Raw genomic sequence first — 20,057 nt, forward strand, 5'->3', positions numbered from 1 at the left:
ATAGGTTTCGTAGGGAAAGGTTCTATCTTGATCCCAATATCATCCTAGCCTATTGCATTTCGATCTTGTTTGACGAAAGCCGGTGGCCATTCGTCCTTCGACAACCTTCCCTTCATGGACTTGGCTATCGCTTCCAGGTCGCTCGCCCGAGTGGGTACTCGATCATTCAGATTATAGTCGGCAAGGCTGTGAAACAGCAAGGCCAGACTCGAGCTCTTCCAAGCGGGACAATTGCTTCGTTCGGTCATGATGATTGCCAGCACGAGGACGATTGTCGACAGCGCCGTCAAGGTGAACGGCAAAGCCAGGTAACCCCATCGAACGTGAATATACGCCTCAGTCCGATTCGCAAGCCCAGGCTGCAGATCGACAGTATCTTTCAAATCTTTGACACCCCCCCCATCCTCATAATTTCTGTCATATGCGCGGCGACCCATCGAAACAAAGCAGGTATGTCTTCAGATTCGGCCAAAGCTCTTCCGACGTCAGGTGTCCCGTCATCAGTGGTAAAGACCCCCGTCGAAGTCGCCGCTCGATGTCTCGAGGACGGGAAGGTCGCGTTGTCCCACCAGCCGACGGTCAGAAGCAGCATGAGGTACTCCTGCATGTTTCCGTAGTCCAGGTTGTTGATCCAGTATGAAGGTTCTGAGTCATTCGACAGGGCGAGTGACGAGAACATTTGCTCCGGGGAGAAGTCTCCATCGGCGGGCCAGGTTTGGTAGCCGAGTGGGTTCCCCGGCATGGGAGATAGCCCGTCAAACGTCTTGTCGCGGAGGATCAAAGGCTTCTCTAAAGGGTCAGGGATCATGTTGACTCCTCGATCTACACTGATGTTCTCGAACGTCTTTTCGCACAAGACAAGGACACAGTCCCAGACTCTGGTCGCCGGCAGTCTCTCACTCATGGAAGCTGATCTTGGTGTTTGCAGTGCAAGCATGTTTACCAACACAGCTGGTGCCAGAATTCTGCTAGGAGCCCTGTAGTGCTCTGCCGTGCTCGAGTTCCAGCGGGTGGACGACCATCCGCGCTCAGCCCCTGAAAGTATAGGTTCCTCGAAGCTGTACGCACCAAGATCAACACCTTTTTGACCATCTCTTGCCGGAACCGTGTAGTCGCAATCGTCATTAAGATAGCCGTCTGTATTCAAAAAACCGTCATCGAACCTGACGATCGTGTCGCGTTCGACGTTTGAGCAGTTTGAGGTCGTTATCTTCTCCGTGACATCCAAACAGCTTGAACACACTCCGAGCGTTTTGACAGGTTCGAAGGTGCAATTGCCGCTAGAACACTGCACCGATTGCTCCATTGGTGAATCGAAAAATCCTCGAAGGATGGCTCCTTGCATAGCCAAGTCTAGCTTGCCAGCTATGATATTGATGAGTCAGTGTCTGCAGTAGAGTATTCGACATTCCTACCTACCTGTCACGTATGATGTTCCGGCGGTCTCTAAACGGCTGTGGCTGGGATTGTAGATTGTGGCTGTCCGGAAGCTCGCTGTCTCGAGGGAAGAAGGGTGAGTCCGGAGGGGAAATGCGAATACCAACTAGACAAATGGATCGATCAGGAGGGACAGAAGGACACAAAGGGCAGCACAGCACGCAAGCTTGCCATGCCACCGCTGGCTCCAAAGAAGCCTCAGAGATCCCAAGGGTCCGCGACTGGCACCGTCGAATACTTCAACGTCCACAAGAGGGTGCGGTGATCGGCCAAAATGCAACCATTTCAATTGACTGATAGCTTCGGTGACAACGAGCAGAAGACTTGATTTCCCAAGAGTGGAAAGGAAGGATACCACTGCCGTCGGGCCTATGTCGTGTCCTGAGCCTATTCGGAAGTTCCACTGGCTCAGAGGTCTATTGTTCTCGTAGAGAAGGATTCCAAGAATGGCACCGAAACAAGCGAAGCTCAAGGCGCAGGCTGAGATTTCGAGCCACCAGAGTCGGAAGATGCCAACACGCCGTGGTTCCCTGCTGTCTACAACGTTCTCTTGAGGTTGCAGTGAGATTTGGTCTTCTTTCAGGCTATCCGAGCCGTCTTGTGAAGGCTGCGACGAGTGGGAGGGAAGCAAGCTTGAACGAGCGTTGAGGTCGGCTCCTTGTAACTCGTCGAGCGGCCGGAGCTCGATCGACTCAAGAACTCCGTCGGGTTGAGTTGGAGGACACCCTGAGGGTGGAAGGACCGATGGCTGATGAACACTGGGGCTGGATCTCGACAACGGCGAGACATGGACAAACTTCCCAGTTGGAATCTCGACGTCGATCTGTGGCAGTAGTTGTAGAGCTGCACCGTTTCTCGTTGGATCCATTGGCAAGAATGCAGCCAAGCGTTAGTCGAAGAAGAAACGTGCAACTTGCGAAGTAAGTCTGCGATGGGAAGAGGTTGCTGTCTTCACTGGGGCATTTCGCACAATCAGACGGCGTCTTTCGGCGGTGCAATGTTGTACAGGCTGTGAGCTGAGGCTGCTGTGTGCCACGGCAGGAGGCCGCACTTGCACGAGCCTGCACGTCCCAGGGTCCCAGGGACAGCATTTGTCCCATTTCGACGCTACAGCAGCGGTGGAACGATGGCGCTATTTGATTTTATGCCGAGCCAACTGGACCTCTCTCGATTCACATAACAAGGCTATCTTGCCAACCAAGCCAAGGATACAGCTGTCATGGAAAATGAGCAAATCAGGTTTGCCCAGCTCATTCGGATGACTCGCGCTTCGCTTCTCGTCATCGTGCCCGATGGCTGGGGTGTCACACCACCGGCTGCGGTGGACGCAGGCGAAGTCGTAGCCGCTGCGGTCGATCCAGTCAAAGCCACAGTAGACGTCTGGCCATGTGCAACTGCGACCAGCCCACTCGAGCCAAGAGAAAGAGTCTCTCCGTCTGTTGTCAAAGCCGAACCTCCGATCGTCAATGTCTTGCCGTCAATCAGAATTTGATCGGAGTGGCCAGGAACCGCGTATGCGGTGCAAGTTTTGGAGCCGATGGTGACCAACCCTTCTGCTGAAAGTGAAGCGCTGACCATTGCTGTTGTTGCTTCGCCGTCTGATAGTACGATTGTGCGGCTTCCTATCACTACGCCTTTGCCATTCGAAAGTATCGATACAGTCTGTCCATCAACCCTAGTGGCCTCTCCCGGGCTGAGCGTTGTGCCGTCAACAACGATTGAAGACCCTGATCGAGAGATTGCAAGTTCAGTCGGATCTGACGATGCAGGAGTGATGGTTGTTGCCTCGCCATTGTCCAGAGATACTGTTTGAGATCCCACGAGCACACCCTCTCCATTCGACAGCGCTGACACAGTCTGCCCGTCAACAACCGATGCAGCACCTGTCGAAAGAGTGGTTCCATCAACTGTGAACACAGAGCCAGACCGAGAGATCGCAACCTCCTCTCGACCGTCTGGATCTGGTGTAAGAGTCGTAGTAGCACCGTCAGCTAATGATATCGACTTCGTCCCGACGAACAGGTGTTGACCACCAGAGTCTTCGGACATTGCCTGTCCATTGACGATAGCAGATTGACCCGGTGTAAGAGCAGTGCCATCGATAAAGTAGACGGAACCAGAGCGGCTTATTGCCATTGCGGGAGTGATTTCGCCTTGCGTCACATGAGTTGAGGCTCCGGGTTGGAGGGATAGCGTGCTGCTTCCCAAGACAATGGCATTGGCTCCAGAATCGAGAGAAAGTGTATGACCGCCAACAATGGCTGCTTGTCCAGGTGTGATCGTCTCCCCGTTCAGTACGTAGTTTGGTCCAGAGCGTGATATGTCAAGGGCTGGTGCTGGCACCATTGTGGCAGCAGGTGTCACCCCGGCATCATGTGTTGCGATGGCTGAAAATATCTGTCCTTGCACCGTCGCCGCTTGACCTGGCGTTAATGTTTGACCGGCAACGACATATGTAGACCCCTCGCGGCTGACGGCTACTGGATCGGTGTCTGGCAGATCGATTGATGTAGCCTGCCCCTGCTGGACTGGTACGATGAGAGAGCTTCCTACAACAAGCCCCTGAGCTTGGGTTGGATCTGCCGCTGCAGTGACGGGGTCACCTGGTTCAGACTGAGGAGTCGGAGCGACTTCTGCAGGAGTTGGGCCAGCAGTGTTGCTGTCGCCATCATTCGCAGTAGTTAATGCATCTGAGAAAACACCAAGTGCGTCGGAGGGGCTCTCGCGAGCTGATGTCTTCGCGGGCTCGTCGGTCTTGCCTGGGGACGTTGGGTCGTTCACAGGCGCAGGATTCGTTGGGACGTCCACGGGGTCTGTGTTTGATGGATCATCGACAGATTTGGTATTCGACGGATCTTCAACCGATTTGGTGCCTGACGGACCATGCTGCGATGGCGCAGTGGTCTGATCGTGGCTCGGACTAGCTGCGCCGACTTCAGGAGAAGTAGCCACACTATCCGAGCTAATTCCTGTCATAGTTGGCGTTGTGGCGGCACTTGTAGTAGGACTCGGTACTTCTCCAGCAGCTGGTGCCGGTCCAGGGGGAGTTGGAGTGGGCGTGTTAGGCAAAGTAACCCCAGCCTCAGAGTTCGTCTTGGTCAATGCGATCGGTGGGCTGAGGAAGTCGACTCATATTAGCAGTACTCCATGGATATCTTGCAAGCGTTTCGCTTCTCAAACTTACTCGAAAAGGTAGTATTCCTGCCCATACTGGTATCGGAAGTATTCATCGGCTTTGAACCAGCACTCTTTCCACTCAGGCTGCAGCTGCTTGACTTGGGTTGGATAGCTGCGTAGGAGTCAGCACTCAATCTTTGCCATAAAATACTGGCTTGGGAGGCTTACGCTAGAGCAGGCGCGAAATCGTCGTATATTGTTGGGCATTGAGCACTCCACATTTCTCCACTTCACCAAAGGTCAGTATCACCTCGTGTGGGTGCCACATCGACAACCTATGACTTACCCCCAGATACATTTCGGTTGGCACTTGTACACGTCCGAAGCAATGGGCGTCTGAAGATCGGCGAAGTTCACGGCGGTTGATGTCGGACCAGTTATGAAGACTTCGCCATTGGCACCGCACATGCTGCTGACCTCGGACGAAGGCAATGGGATGAACAAGTCTTTCATTGGTGTACCAGTTGGGTTTCCACAGGTGTCGACTGCAGCCAAGCTTTCGAACGAAATGTAAGCAGTGCCAGAGGTGAAGGTGGTGCCAAACGTTTCGACCGTCACAGGAGCGGTGATGTTACTTGGAGGCGGCACAGTTGTGTAGTTCCCACACAGGCGATTGCCTTTGATCTCGGGTGGGAAGTAGACGAGTCGCACAGGCCCAGCGGTGAAGAAGCAGTCAGGTGGCCCAGGCATGAAATTTGGACAGGCATAAGCGGATGTCGTTGGAGACGGGCACGCTGGAGATGCTCCTGTTGACTGTGTTGTGCCGGTATTTGACTTCCACGACGACCATAGGCTCGAGCAGTCATTGGAGCCAATCGAACATGATGGGCAATTGCTCGTGCATGATGGTGCCAGCGTTTGTACAACCACCGTCGTGAGTACTGTCGTAGACGTGCTGACAAGTACTGATGGCTTCACGTTCATCCGAGGATAGTGATCGCAGAGTGTGAAGACGGTGCCGTTCGGCGTGATACGTGTTGAGCTTGAGTACGTTGTAGTCCATGTTGATGTGCTGTTGGCAGTGACTGAATTGTTGGCGTGTGCAGAGAGCCATGAGACAGAAGCACTGTTGCAGGATTGAGCATCTCCTAGAGATTCAGTAGAAGTTTGGTTGGTGGTCGTCTGTGATCCGTCTGTTGCGTTTGCGACTAGTTGACCAAGTGACGTTTGTGAGCTCGATGCGGTTGTTGATATGGAAGAGCTTGATACTGTTGACGCTGATAAGGTCACTCCTAGGCCGTGAAGAATGAACGACCCAAGTGGAGCGTCTGAAGACGAGCTTGACGATTCGTGCGAAGAGGTCTCGGCTTGCTGGTCTGATCGGGATGTGGACTCTAACTTGATACTGCTGGATGTGAGAATCGACGAAGTCGTATTTGTTGTCGAGCTGTTGGTGTCGTTTGCAAGTGCACTGCAGCACTTCAGGCCGAGAAAGGTCGCCAGCAGGATATTCCACGGTGAAGGCATCGCGACAGACCAAGAACGAAGAGAGAAAGCTTGACCCGAGCAAGACCTCTCGGCAGGTACAAAGCGCGGGTTTCGAAGCGAGTTATATCGACGGCCATATGCCGTGAAACCCACCACCAGGCGTCCAGACTCCAGCTGAGGCTGAGGTGCGCCGTCGCGACGACGAAGCGAGACGAAGTGGCAGTCCGGAGAATATCAGCATCCTTGCACAGCGAAAGATTTCATATCCAATCAATCCTACGGATGCTCTTTGCCCCTATGTGGACGTTGTGCGAAACGTTGGGAGGGCGGCATTTCCACAGGTGGACCGCATTCTGGCCCCCAAAGACTGCCGACGCGGCCTCGATAAAGTGTCTGAATCCGTGTCTCGCGTGTAGTATGTCGAATTGCTGCTCTAGACCTGTGCCATTTCACGAGCCCTTTGCCAACTCCGAGTAATGGGATTGACGGACGGCACGATGGATGCCTGAGGAGTCGAGCGTGGCCATGCTAGCCATTCCGAGAAGGAGGCTAATAACGAATAGAATCGAATTGAATCCATCGCCATCCACCTGCCGGCAGTCACGACGAGAGCTGTAGATGCGTCAGAAGTGGAGGCTCATGACTGATGATGTGCAGGAATCGCAAGATCCAAAAGGATAAGGAAAGGAGCTGTCTGGTTGAAAGAAGGGTTCGAAGCTGACGACAAGGATCATCGGCCCGAACGAGCGGCTTCTTTGACCTCACTCTGTCCACAGCCTTGTCCAGTGCCGCTAACCTTTGTGCATTTCGAGATGATTTTTATGGTGGTTATGGTACAGTTCTCGTATTCAAGTCAATATGTTATCGAAGACCCTGAATCGCTCGGGTATTATCTTCCATATTGTTGCCGTTATAAACTCACAAATTCGTTTGAGGGTCGGCCAGCGACAGAGCTCATGGATCATGGGCCACGATTCCACCCCTCAAACGCGAAGTAGAGCTGCATAAACACAATTACCAGAGTGCCGATGGCATTTCTCGTCCTACTGGCCCCAGATGTTCCGGTTGGTGTGCTTTGCCCAGTTGCACTGCCAGCAGTATTCGACGTAGCCGTGGATCGAGTTGGGGAGCTCGATGACGATGAACCCGAGCTTGTCGAAATCGCTGCAGTCGTCGAAGCCGAAGTCGTAGTCGTATCTTCAGTGGATAGCGTCTGTGTGGTAGCCGCCCCAGGTGTGACGGTCCTCGAGCCATCAACGATCAAATTCCCCGAATTCCAGCTGTAAATGACACCATTGACCAGTCCGTCCGTTTGCGGAAAGCTATTGGTAACGCCATCGATCACGGCGACATTCGTCTCGCCTGATACGAGCGAGACAGTAACTACCGGGGCGTCTTCAGACGGCGGTGTGTCGTGGTCAGCAGGAGACGTTGGATCGGAAGTTTGGACAGGAATCGTGTTGCTTCCTCCTACCACGAACTCATCGGAGGCAGCAGATATTGCTATCCCATTGAATGTGGTCGGCGAGCCTATTTGAATTGTCTGTGAGCCATCTACCACGTATGCATTACTTTGGCCAGAGGCCAAGGCAGCGGTATATGCCCTCCCATCAGCGGTGAAAGTGAGAGCAGCAGCAGTAGCAGCTTCGGCAGGATCCGCAGCAAGCGTAGCTGCCCCAAGTCGTTGCGCGGTGTTGGTGTCGTTGAAGATGGCGCCGTTTGAGGCAACGCTTACTTGCTGTCCAGCAATCGTTTGAGCTGGACCACCAGCTGTAAGGACTTGACTTCCGACAGTGACCTCATTTGCAGAGCTGCCAACTGCAAATGTGGAGCCGCCAACGATCACTGCATTTGGACTTCCTTGTGGTGTTTCCTGCTCGGCAGGACCTTGAGCGTTCTGCGACTGAGCAACAGTTGCATCGCTCGGGGACGGAGTGGGTTGAGAAGGTGCTCCTGGGCTAGGATCGTCATTTGGAGTTGCACTCGCACCGTTGACGTTTGCTGGACTTGTTGGGTCAGCATCTGTCTGCTGGGACTCTGGTGATGGAGTGGCGGTCTGTGAGTCTGGAGAAGGTACCGGCTCGGCAGAAGGCGATTGTGCTGGAGAAGCATCTTGTTCTAGAGATCGCGACTGTTCGGCAGATGGTGATGGATCCGGCGAAGGCGAGAACTCAGGAGAAGGCGAGGGTTCAGGATTTCCAGAGGGCTGAGGATTGGGCGTATTCTGACCAGATTGAGCAGGTGTTGCGCTGGCCTGACTTTCCGGTTCTGCCGTCGGCGTAGATGTATCAGGGCTTGCCTGAGGCGAAGGCTCTGCAGTACTCTTCGCCAAAGGAGTTGTCAACCCATCAGTAGGACTTGGAGCTGCTGTAGGCGAAGGCTGCTCGGATGGAGACGGTGCTGGCTGCGCAGACGCTCCAGGTTGGGAAGCTGGACTGGCTCCAGGAGCTGTCGGCTTTGCTTCTACGAGTGCTTGGGTCAAGGCTTGGGGCGGATCGTAGACACCCCCTAGCTGAGGAACACAAGTGCCCCAGGCCGGATCAAGATTTCTGATTTGGGTGGGCACGACGATGTTTGGATGATAGGCTCGATCATAGATAGTAGCTGCGTCAACCGGTCAGCATTTGGCCCTTCATAACGCATACGTCAGCTTTACTCACTGCATAGAGCCAAACAATCGTCGTTTCCATTGATAAAATCGCCGCATTGTCCATCTTTATTGAAGTCATCACTTTCTGGACAACCTGAGATTGAGCCGGCTTCAGCCCATGCGGCGAATGGTACGTCCGGATTGAGATTGGCGAAATTGAATTCCGCCCCTACTTCCGCGCAATTACTGTAGTTGAACGGGATCGAGTAGATTTGAGATGTGGACAGCGTGAAGACGCTGCCCGAATGTGTTCCCCCGACAGGACCACAGCTGTTGGATGCGTAAGCAGAATCCAGTGAAACGTAGACTCTGTTCTGGTAATAAGTGTTGCCAGCCGACACAAAGTACGGTCCACCGTTAGTAGTGGAAGTATTCGCGTATGCATACGGGCAAGAGAGCCACTCCGCACAGTGCCCGTTGATTCCAGTCGAGCCTGGATGGTACGAAGCTGTAAGGGGTCCAAGTGGGCAAGTCGTAACAGCTGGAGTCGCGGGCGATGTTGCACACTGATCTCGAGATGCTCTGCTCGACGGCACAGGGAAGTACTGCATCTCGACTTGTCCGCCGTATACCGTACATGCACCACACTGCTCCGCACTATTCGTGACCGTCGAACACGCAAGCCCAAGCTGTGCTGGGCCCGCTGGCTCTGGGACATAGCCATATATCGTGAAGGAGCTTCCGTTGATGTAGTCGGATGTGTATGTACCCGATGTGGTGATATCGTAGTACGTGTACGAACTGCTGCTCCCTCCACCGTATGTAGTTACTGATAAACACGGGGAGTAAGTTGAGCTATTCAGTGTGATTATTGGAGCGTTCCCTTCGGTAAAGGAATATGTAGTCGTCTCAGACCCGACGACGATTGACGAGAAATCAGTTGCAATACTGTCGATGAATGTCAGCCAATTGCTCTCATCTTCAGCTTTTCGTACTCACCTGACATTAGTCGCCACGGCGTACAGAGAAGACTGATATGCACTGTCGGAATTGTTCTGTGCCTGCGACAATGCAGCACAATCCGAAGGGGCGATGCTGCAGTTGGGTGGGGGGTTCGTGAAGGTTGGAGTGCTCGTAATAGTAGAGTTTGCTAACGTTGTGGTGGATGCTACTGGGATCAGTGTTCCTATTATTCGAGGATGACCATCACAGAGCGTAGAGATTGTGGCTGTCCAACTGGTGATTGTCCGACTGTACGTTGTAACAGAACTTGAAGAGGTGAGGGCAAAACTGGAGTTCCGCCAATCTAATGAGAGTGCGTTGCATTGAGATGCATAGGCCAAACCACTGCCGGTCGAGGCGATGGAAGAGTTGAGTGCGGTCGTCGGAGGAGGAGAGGCGGAGGAGGCATTGCTGGCGGTGGCTGTCACGGTAAGGACAAGCGTGGTGGTACTGGTGGAGGAGTCTGATGTACTGGATGTACCTGTAGATTTCGAGGTCGTAGAGAGGCTTGAGTTCGTAGATGCAGAAAGGGTCGAATTCGTCGCATTGGAGCCGATGCCGGCGAGGATGTAGTCTCCGACACCAGAGTGTGAGGTCTCTGCCAAGATTTGAGACATAAAGCAAGACAGCAGTGCAACTCCCCGGAATGAAGGCATGTTGCGACGGACAGCAGGCGTACTGCGCACTAGCAAGAGTTGGAAAAGGAAGGGAAGGACGACCTCATCAACGGAGAATTATGCGGACGGCTGCTTCGTCAAATCAGGGAGCAAGATCTCCTTTTGAACATACCATCAGGGCAGTGGCATCTTTTTCGAGCCATCGATGCAGATGAATTCCGCCATACTGGCCGATCGTGGTGTTTTTTTCTCCTTTTAGACAGTGCTCACAAAGCTTGGCCCAGCCGCGGCTTCAGGAACGGCTCCCTTGAGACAGAATAGGCAATTGTTGAGTAGTAATAGCTCTAGAATTCTTCGGTCGAAGTTTGCGTAAATTGCAAATTGATACATATAGCGAGCCGTTGTCATTGTTGATTCGAGACAGGAGATCCATGAGTCTGAGCTTGTCCTGACTTTTCGGATACCATTTGTACGGCTACACACCGGGGCGTCGATCTATACAGAGAAGGTCAGCTCCACTGCTTTCTCGCGTGTCAAGAGCTCGTTGATTTGAGGTTGTTAGAACTCGGTCAAAGATCGAAGGAAAAGGGGTGAGATCGTGAGCGAAGTTGGCATGTGTTCGACTCCGAAAGTCTGATCCTGTCGTTCGTCTTCTTCTTCGCGCTCAGCCACCAATTATTCACGCACATGAGCACAGACAGCACATTATTTCTGGAAATACACTCAAGCCTTCTGTGCGTGTTGCAGGTACTCCTGCATCTTCTGGAAGAATTCAGTCGTAAATTTGGAGTCCAGGAACTCCTCGATCCTCTCGACCTTCTCGCGGTCTTCGCTGAACGCCAGGAAGAAGGCGTACTCATTTCGATACGGCATGAAGGGCGTCTCTCCGTTGCCTTAATTGGATGTGGATGTTAGAAGCGGCGCTGAAAGCAGCTGACCAACACTCACCTGTGGCGTGCACGACCGCCATTTTCTGCTCCGGGTCATTGACAATCTTGACAACCTTCATGTGGAAGTCGCTCATGTGTGGCTCCACATTCCCAAAGAACAACTTGTAGTCTGCGTTCGTCCTTGGCGGCCGGTTCAGCGAGACTGGAAGGACAGCATGCACGCAGTCGTCAGATCGAGCGCGTACGACGCCTTGTGCCGTCCATTCGTTGTAGCCGTCGACGAATTTCTGCGCCGTGGCGAGTTGCTTGGCTGCAACAGAAGAGGCCATGTCTGCAGATGATATTGTTTCGCGGCTTGGGTATAGATGTGCTCTTGATGGTGATGAGGTGTCGTCAAAAAGCAGGCTATGTAGGTGACGAATCGAGGTCAGCTTATCGACGTCAACGCTGCAGGAACAGCGCGAGCTTGGAGCTACCTCCTCGCCTATCAGATCGCCGCAAAAAGTTATAGTGGAAAGCGACTTGAATGTCAGAACTTGATCTCGTTCTGCTCATTTCCCGACTTCGCAAAATTGCTTTTAAGGCTGAAGTGAAAAAGTGGCCGTGGCGCTTCTTGCTTCAACGGGCCAGTGTGAGCTGGGATTAGGGACGCTCGATGATCTTGGTCGGCTTTTTCGTCGGGGTTGACAGCGGAGATGAAAAGGTGGTTGAAAGACGACCCTATGGCAAGTTGAGGAAGGTGGAAGTTGGATCACTGTAGCTCTTCGGCGAAAAACGGCGAGGTCCTATCTTCGCGGTCCATTAAGTCCGCCAGCCTCTCCATCCGGATACGATGACTTTCCAATATTTTTGGCTCTTCGTGTAGCAGTAAGCTAGTCCATGTCGCCTCACTGTCGCCAGAACGATGATTCCTACTCGCAACATATGACGAGAATCTCTCGCGAACAATTCTCATCGTTACGCATTCGTCTACCCAGCCAGGTTCGTAGAGGTCCGCATCTGTGAAATAGCAAAGGTTGACAGGGTCCTCGGGGTCCATGAAGAGGTCCAGAGCAGAGTAGGGATACCCGGTAAAATATGTGGGTTCAGCGGTAGACCATTCACACCTTGCGACTGCGGCGCCTATGATCTCCCAAATCTGCTCCAGCTCCGAGGACCGAAGGATGAGCCAGCAAGGGGAAGGAAAGGTATAATTGTGGTCTGTCATTCTCAGTAGATAGTCGCCCTCACGGGCATCTCCGCAGACTCGTCCTACGCATCGAGATTTGCTATACAGCGGCGCACCAGCGTCAGAAGACCGAAGAAGATTGTTGATGTTGGAAATTTGGGTGGACCATAATATTTGGAAGTCTGATTCTGCGCAATGGAGATCACAGGTCAACAATCCTTCTTGATTGACAAGGATCTTTACCATTTCACGGCCGTCCCGAAATCCAATGAGAGCTTTGCCGCGAGCAGTAGCATTTGAATGGGCTAAAAATGAACCCGGGCGATTGCGTTTGAGGCGAAGCTCGCGTAGAAAGGAGCTACGACAGTGGAGCTGAATTGCAGGAAGAAGATGCTTGAGTTCCAAAAACAGCGACACGCCACGGTCGAGGAATGGATCTAGTCGGCCAATGATGCTGTGAAAGAGGTCCAGAGGATCCATCCGGTAGTCTGGAAGGAGTGGTCGCATGTGTTTGGGCCAAGCGACGATATGCTGCAAAGCGTAGAAACAATCATGGAAAAGACTGCACTGTTGATCTTTGAAATGGAGAGAGCCGACAGTATGTCTGAGCTCTGTACTTGGCCAGGTGCGGCTTGCCATGACCCTGGCATCGAGCGCCAACTCTGCACAGGGCTGTTTGCACCTTCATCCGGCAAGAACTTGGAGAACGACAATACGGTATTCATTGCCGTACGTTGGCGAAGCACTCTGAGAATGTCCAATCTGTTCACGATTGAACAAATCTGCCAGATCAAGGTGAAGACATCAACCGGCAGACATCGTCCTCCACAGAGGATCTGTATGTTTCGGGCGAGACGGGTTTCTTGCACAATCCACAAGCAATTCCAGTACGCTCGATTCACGAACGCCAGAAAGATCTGCGTAAAAGGCTCGTCGCCCGTTGCAAACGTCTTCTCTCGACATAACTGCCTCCAATATCTCCGGACGTTATCTTGCAGCCAGCAGTATGTCGAGATAGCCACAGAAGACTTCGGTTCCATCGGTCCTTCTTGGGTGTATAACCATAGAGCCTTTAGCATGAGCATCAATTCTCTACTGTTATCACAGTGAGTGCCTACGGAGGCGAGCACGGTGGTAGCCCGTTGAAATATCTCGCCCATGTTTTGTACCTGAGCCGACTTTTCATCAAGATCTTCCTGATTGATGCAGATGCTGTCCACCCAGAAGAAAGTTACACCGCTATAACGCCGACATCTGACCTGTCTGAGCGCATAATGGCAATTGACTGTAACATCGTACCGCATTCCGTTTAAAAGGATGGGCCTTTTCCCAAGCGATGAGCCCCAGACGTACGAGATCGCCGCATACTCAGGAGCGTCAGTGATCCGGATCGTTTTGAGTGTACACGCAACGAGCCCCAACTCTGGTGAGGGGGCAAACTGCAGCAGCCGAATTTGCTGGGATGCATCCGTAAATGGCTCGTGGTGGTACAGCGCAACGTGGGACAGGCGGGGCGGCACTCGCTCCTCATCTTCACTGGAAGAACAGCCTGTAACGTTGCCAGCATCGTGACCAGAGTCTTGCCCATGGCACAGTTGGTTTTGATCGTCGTGTCGAGCTGCGGAGTTGCCGTGACTTGGACCCGTCGACTGCTCGTGATCGATGAAAAGCTGAGAGATTTCAATGCTAGAATCAGAAGTAGGTCCAGCCGCATATTCGTCTGACTCCGTAGACATGACGGCCGACCGGAGTCTGTTTGAAGCCTTTGACGTGAGGTAGAGAGATGGTGCTCAGCTTTTCGCGACAAGTCAAGCTCATTTTCCATTCTCCACGCAGAGCACAGAACAGTTCCAGGGGGAACCTATTCGAGATTGAGCAGAGCTGCGCCGGGCTGACAGGCGGCCTCAGCCATGTCCTGCAGTGTAACAACTCCTCATCTCTATTCGACATAGGCTGCCAAGTGGTGAGATCGACATTGCGAATGGCTTGGAGACAGCAGGACCGTCCTGATGAAATGTTTCGGGGCACACTTGATCCTGGCGTAGCAAGAACTTTGTGGCGACTTTATGTGGTGAAGCTCTAGAAATAGATTGCAGTAGGCAAGGGGGCACAAGGTGAAGTCGATGGAAAGCCTAACGCCAAGCCCGGGGATGCGGGGCCGGCTATCGGCAGATCTCCGGCCGGGCCGCCACGCTCGCGTCTCACATGTCAACACGCGACAGCTTCGTGTTTCCCTCCCCAACATCACCAAGTAACCACACCATGGCATCCGATCAGGCGCCTCTGCAGAGGTCCGCAAGCATGTCGCAGCAATCCGAATCATCCCACACCGCACAAGACTACATCGCCTCCCAGCTCTCCCTCGAGGCCGACGCCCGCGAGGCCCTTCCCTACCAGTTCGACACCTGCACCAAGCCGCTTGGCCCTCTGCGACAGTCGGTCTACGCATGTCTCACGTGCACCCCGCCTCCCGCATCGCCTCATCAACAGTTCACCCCCGCCGGCGTCTGCTACAGCTGCAGTATCAGCTGTCATGGCGAGCATACTCTGGTTGAGATCTTCACCAAGCGGGATTTTGTTTGCGACTGCGGTACGACGAGACTGAGCACTTCTTGTGCACCGTGTAATCTTCGATTAAATGCTGCGACGGGCAGCAAGGGAGGTGTCACTGGGGAAGAGGCAAGGGACGGCAACAAATACAACCACAACTTCCAGGGCAAGTTCTGTGGGTGCGGCGAGGAGTACGATCCGGAGAAGGAGAAGGGGACTATGTTCCAGTGCTTGGGATTGGGACATGTGGAGGATGGAGGTTGTGGTGAGGATTGGTGGCATCCAGAGTGTTTGATGGGCTTGCCGAGAGGATCGCAGGAAGTGAAGCAGGAGCCGAAGAAGGAGAGCAATGGCGCGTTGGAGACGGTTCAGGAAGAGGCTGAAGATGGCGCTGATCTGCCTGTCACGGATGGTGCTACTCAAACCATCCCAGGCGATGACGCTCCGCCGGGTTTCCCACACGAAGACGACTTCGACCACCTCATTTGCTATAAATGCGCGAATGCCTTCCCTTGGATCAAGCAGTACGCTGGCACTGAAGGGTTCTTGCGTCCACTTTCTTCAGACGGGTCTGCAGCTCAAACAAATGGTGAAGCTCAGGAAGCCACGCAAACTACATCAGAACCAGACAACAAGAAGAGGAAGGCCGAGGAAGATCCAGAGGAATCTCAGGAAAGCAATAAGAGAGCTAAAGTCGATGATGATTCCACACCGGTAGAGCCTGCTGAGGTCGTGTCCAACGGCAACCCTCCAAAGGACAAGCACGAGTCGCTGCCACCTGCACCGGCAGGCTCGGTCTCCATCTTCGTCAAAGAAGATTTCCGAGAGCATCTCTGCCGCTGCCCCGGATGCTTTCCACGCCTGGCGAAGCATGCGCAACTCCTCGAGGAAGAGGATACGTACGAGCCACCCGTATCAGAGTCCGATCACGACGAGAACGGGTCTGTCGCCGGTCGTAGTGTCAACTCCGGCTCGTTGCTCGATCGCGGAGAAGCAGCTCTTTCATCCATGGACCGCGTGCGCGCTATCGAAGGCGTAATGGCCTACAACATGGTGCGCGACAAGGTGAAGGCCTTCTTGCAGCCCTTCGCGGAAAGTGGGCAAGCAGTTGGAGCAGAGGATATCAAGGCATACTTCGCCAAGCTGCGTGGTGATGATCAAGCTATCAACGAAGCTGCCGTTGGTGCTGAAAACGGTGGTGCGGTTCAGGGCGATGGCCGCAAGGAGCAAGACGGGTATTGAGATGACGAAGACATGAGAATGTACTGATAGCCTGCATAACAGGACTTCTTTGATAGAAAGGCACGCACCCAGATGTAAAATACATTACTTCAGCGCTTTGCACGAAGCGCGAAAACACAGTGCTTCATGCGTGCAGTTCGCAAGAAGGAGCCCCTCCCAGTGGGTATCCCAAGCAGCTCGTATTGTCCGTGAGCAAAGTACAGGTCGTAATAAGTTCGTTCGCCGTCGCAACAAAACCAACAAAGCCACCCATTCAGCAGAAACTCCCCTTCCACATTCCTCGCCTTCCTCTAAAAATCCCTCATCACCTCCACCCACCCGGGTTCGCAGCCGGCGGCGGCTGAGTCGGCGGTTGATACGTCCCCGGCGCAGCCGTCTGCTGTCCATACCCGGGAGGCTGGCTATACTGCGGCTGGTAATAACTCTGCGCAGCACCGCCCTGCTCCATATCGCTGGGCTTGTTTTGGTAACCTGGAGAGCTGTACTGCCCACCGGAGTTGTACTGCATCGGTTGTTGCTGCGGTGCTTGGTTGTTATTCGGTCCAGCGGCCCAGCCTGTGCCCATGAAGGGTTTGCGGCCGATGCGGCGGCGGCGGCGGGCGGTGAAGCAGCTTTGAGGGACCATTAGCTCGAGTTCTGTGGGTTTTTGCGTTGGAGGGGTTAGGATACTTACGCGAATAGGATGAAGACGAGGATTGCGAAGGCGATGATCACGCCTAGGAGCACCCATCTTCCCCAGCCGTTCCAGCGTGAGGAGCGGCAGTATCGTTGGTAGGGATAGTATCTGCCGTTGCAGTAGACCATTTTGGCGGAGAACCTCAAGTGCTGTGGATAAGATACCGATTAGGTATGTGATTCAATGCGCACCGAAACCGTAGGTAGGAATTTTATCGTTGACAGGAATGCAAAAATCTCCACCACAAAAAATAAGTTGCGCTTGCCCACGCTACTCTATGTATTTCCTCAATGATTGTCAAACAGAGCAGGAAACAAAACATATACACCCCGCGACACCACGTCTTGGCATTGTGGCAGAGTCAATGACGTGCGGAGTAGGTCATGCGCCTTGTTGGCGATGGCTTGGCGGGACGCCGAGTCGAAAAGTTGCGAGCAGCTGTCGACCGACGGCCAAAGTCTGCCGCTGCAGCTGTGTGTGAGGCTGAGCGTGTCTTCCTCCTCGGCATACGAAATTGCTGCTTTTGGGGGGACGTCGTGGCGATCTGATGGCGTAGCATGTCTGGAGTTTGGGAGGCTAGGGAGTTAGATCCGGTTGGTGTGGCGATCGACATTTTAGAACGACGAGTTGTGGCTGGCCCGATAGAACTGTTTGCTTGATGGACGACTTCGACGGCTTTCCCGAAGTGATGGAAGTCATCAGAAATAGGAAGACGGTGCCTGTAAACGAGCATAAATTTGAAGGATGTCGCTGTCGCCGAAAACGGTAAGGTAAAGGCCGAATCAGGCACCGGAGCCTTGGAGACATCCCGGCTCAATATTTTTCCGAGGCAGGGTTGCTATAAAGGTGACTACTTGATCGAGCCTCGTTACCGCTAACTCGGACAACAAGTATTGATTGATGATAAAACTGTCACTACGTTTACTGCACCTAACAACTTGCAGTATCGCCGTTTTGTGTGCAGGTACCACCATTGCAATCTCCATTGTTCTGCACCTGCAACGCGCTTTCCTGGTCAGCACAAGCACAGAACACCTATAAAGCTTTTGTCAGTCATCGACCAAATCACATTTCGATAGTCTCAACGTACGGCTTTGTCCTTCTCGGCATTGCAAGTCTGCTGATTGGCCTGACTGCAGACCTATGTAGAGTCATATGTGTCTGCACAGATGGTTTCTGAAGATTCAGTGGATGCAGACACAAGTACACCACCGCAACCACCCCCAACGACGACGCTTCCACCGACAACGACTCTAGCTCCTGCATACCCAACGAACAGCAACCAGATTACCTCAGTCTCATGCTTTAGCTCGCCATTCTACTTCCCCTTTAGCATGGTCACTCTGACTAGTGCCGCCTCGGCGCTTTGCAACGGCGGCTTCACATTGCAGCCTGGCTACACAGGCCAATAAACGGGAACGTATAGCGGTGTCACAGCCGCCATACAGTGGGCAACTGATCAATCAGGTTGTCCATCGGAAACGGGCTTTCTGGTCTCGGGAGAATTCTGCTCTGCGGCCCTTATACAAGTATTCCAGAGCAATTGCGCCGAACACAGAATTGAGGAGGCTACGTCGCAAAGCTCGATCAAGGCTGTCTGCAGGTCACCCTTGGTAACTCGGCGACTATCACACCAGCACCAACTAGACCTTCTCCACCACCGCCAACAGACTCGCGATCAGTCACCTCAGTATATTGCTACTTTGGCGCTGGGTACGAGAATTTCAACACGGACGCCTTGACAACTGCCGCCAGTGCGATGTGCAATGCTGGTTATACGCTGTCAGCCAACAGTCCTGCAGCCACGTTCACGCAATCTTACAATGGCGTCACAGCCTCGGTAGGATGGGCATCGAATCAATCTGGATGTCCCTCTCTGCACGATATGCCCATTGCAGGGGGTCCACGTACTGGTCTTATCGTCAATGCGCTGCAGAGCTTCTGTGGTATCCCAACCCAAGCGGGAGACGGCTACATAGCGGAGCTGGATGCAGGGTGTGTGTTGATTAATGTAGCCTATCCGACATCAACGTAGCGGGTTATGAAGAACCAGATAAGTAGGGGAGCCAAGAGTCTTCTAGAAGTTGACTGGTCCGAAGCTTGACAATCAATACCGAAAGCCTCGTGCGTAGGACTGAGAGATAGCTCCAGTCTGAATGGATGCGTCTGCTCGTCGTTCAGAATCCAGCTACTGGATAGCCTTTTGACCATAAGCTACAAAGAATCGCATGTGCTTGCCATCTTCAGACCACGAAAATGCTTGTCTCATCTCCTCTCTAACAGCCGAAAGCTCGGAATCACTCTTATGGTTACCCAGTACTTTCTTGTATGCGGTGAAGTTAGCATCTGCGGTATACTTTGTGCTGAACTGAGCCATCAAGTCTGTCTCCGGGTGTCCTTCCCAAGGTCCCAGCATCCATCGATACATTTGAGTGTGTACGTTCTGGAATCCAGCGTCTTGGAGATGGTTTTCAAGCACTGGTGCACAGCCTATGTGCAGTCCTAGCTTCGCGAACGCAGCTCTCTGCTCAGACAGCCATGTCCAATCGCCTGAGATGGAATTTTGTTGGCCATCAAAAAGTCCCGTCAGGTCGACCTCTTGTAGCTCCAACCATCCACCTGGAGTCAGCAGTCGTTTCAACTGGGCAATATGTTGTGGCCAGTCCTTGATACCGAAGACCAGCATACGACTGAAGATGTAATCAAACGACCCTCGCCGAAGTTCCGGCGCTTTCGCACTGTCATCGGCCAGATCATGAATATCGCCTTGAATGAACAAGATATTCGGTGGCGGAGCTTGTGATGCAGGAACGGGCGACAGATCAACCCCGATTACGGTAGTCCTCGGGTATATTCCTGCCAGACGGCGAGCTACATTGCCAGTGCCGCAGCCGACTTCGAGGATGCGTTTTGGATTTTGCATTGGTGCCTTGATGATGGGATCCCCTAGCATTTGATCAATGGCTCTGGTCTGGAGCTCCAGTCGTTCATGCTCCGTAGCACTGCGTCATGTCAGAGATGTCGACCTGCACATGCAAAATGAGATCTGTTACTCATTGGGAAGAGCATAAGGGGCCGTTGTGGTGTGAAAGCCCCTATCCTCGGCTTGAACCATCTTGAGGCAATCGCTGACTTTACCGCCTAATCAAAAATCGTTATCAGGTGGAACAGTCAATAGAGATGATCGTTTATGGGTCAATGTGCGAGTATCTGCGCCGATAATAGAGCTGGGGGTGCGGGCCGTGCGGCTGAAGCTTTCGTCGTCAGTCATCCTGCAAGC

At 53.1% G+C, this 20,057-nt stretch overlaps 6 protein-coding genes across 6 annotated transcripts; 1 reads left to right on the forward strand and 5 right to left on the reverse strand.

Annotated features, from left to right (window-relative positions):
• Positions 1-44: 44 nt before the first annotated feature.
• M409DRAFT_49105 (uncharacterized protein) lies at positions 45-2,305 on the reverse strand (the record flags this gene model as incomplete). Its single annotated transcript, XM_033811143.1, has 4 exons — positions 45-359; positions 395-1,365; positions 1,420-1,543; positions 1,676-2,305. The coding sequence occupies 4 exons, from the start codon at positions 2,303-2,305 to the stop codon at positions 45-47; spliced, it is 2,040 nt and encodes a 679-aa protein (XP_033675136.1).
• Positions 2,306-10,974: 8,669 nt separating this feature from the next.
• Positions 10,975-11,470, reverse strand: M409DRAFT_49108 (uncharacterized protein; the record flags this gene model as incomplete). Its single annotated transcript, XM_033811144.1, has 2 exons — positions 10,975-11,144; positions 11,200-11,470. The coding sequence occupies 2 exons, from the start codon at positions 11,468-11,470 to the stop codon at positions 10,975-10,977; spliced, it is 441 nt and encodes a 146-aa protein (XP_033675137.1).
• Positions 11,471-12,746: 1,276 nt separating this feature from the next.
• Positions 12,747-14,045, reverse strand: M409DRAFT_49109 (uncharacterized protein; the record flags this gene model as incomplete). The annotated part of the gene is made up of 1 exon (XM_033811145.1): positions 12,747-14,045. The coding sequence occupies one exon, from the start codon at positions 14,043-14,045 to the stop codon at positions 12,747-12,749; it is 1,299 nt and encodes a 432-aa protein (XP_033675138.1).
• Positions 14,046-14,610: 565 nt separating this feature from the next.
• Positions 14,611-16,101, forward strand: M409DRAFT_62343 (uncharacterized protein; the record flags this gene model as incomplete). Its single annotated transcript, XM_033815131.1, has 1 exon — positions 14,611-16,101. One exon carries the CDS (start codon positions 14,611-14,613, stop codon positions 16,099-16,101), a length of 1,491 nt encoding a protein of 496 aa, XP_033675139.1.
• Positions 16,102-16,405: 304 nt separating this feature from the next.
• On the reverse strand, positions 16,406-16,905 carry M409DRAFT_16515 (uncharacterized protein; the record flags this gene model as incomplete). Its single annotated transcript, XM_033803651.1, has 2 exons — positions 16,406-16,712; positions 16,775-16,905. 2 exons carry the CDS (start codon positions 16,903-16,905, stop codon positions 16,406-16,408), a joined length of 438 nt encoding a protein of 145 aa, XP_033675140.1.
• Positions 16,906-18,965: 2,060 nt separating this feature from the next.
• M409DRAFT_49111 (uncharacterized protein) lies at positions 18,966-19,730 on the reverse strand (the record flags this gene model as incomplete). Its single annotated transcript, XM_033811146.1, has 1 exon — positions 18,966-19,730. The coding sequence occupies one exon, from the start codon at positions 19,728-19,730 to the stop codon at positions 18,966-18,968; it is 765 nt and encodes a 254-aa protein (XP_033675141.1).
• Positions 19,731-20,057: the final 327 nt, after the last annotated feature.

This window comes from Zasmidium cellare, assembly GCF_010093935.1.
Source record: "Zasmidium cellare ATCC 36951 unplaced genomic scaffold M409scaffold_1, whole genome shotgun sequence".
NCBI lineage: Eukaryota > Fungi > Ascomycota > Dothideomycetes > Mycosphaerellales > Mycosphaerellaceae > Zasmidium > Zasmidium cellare.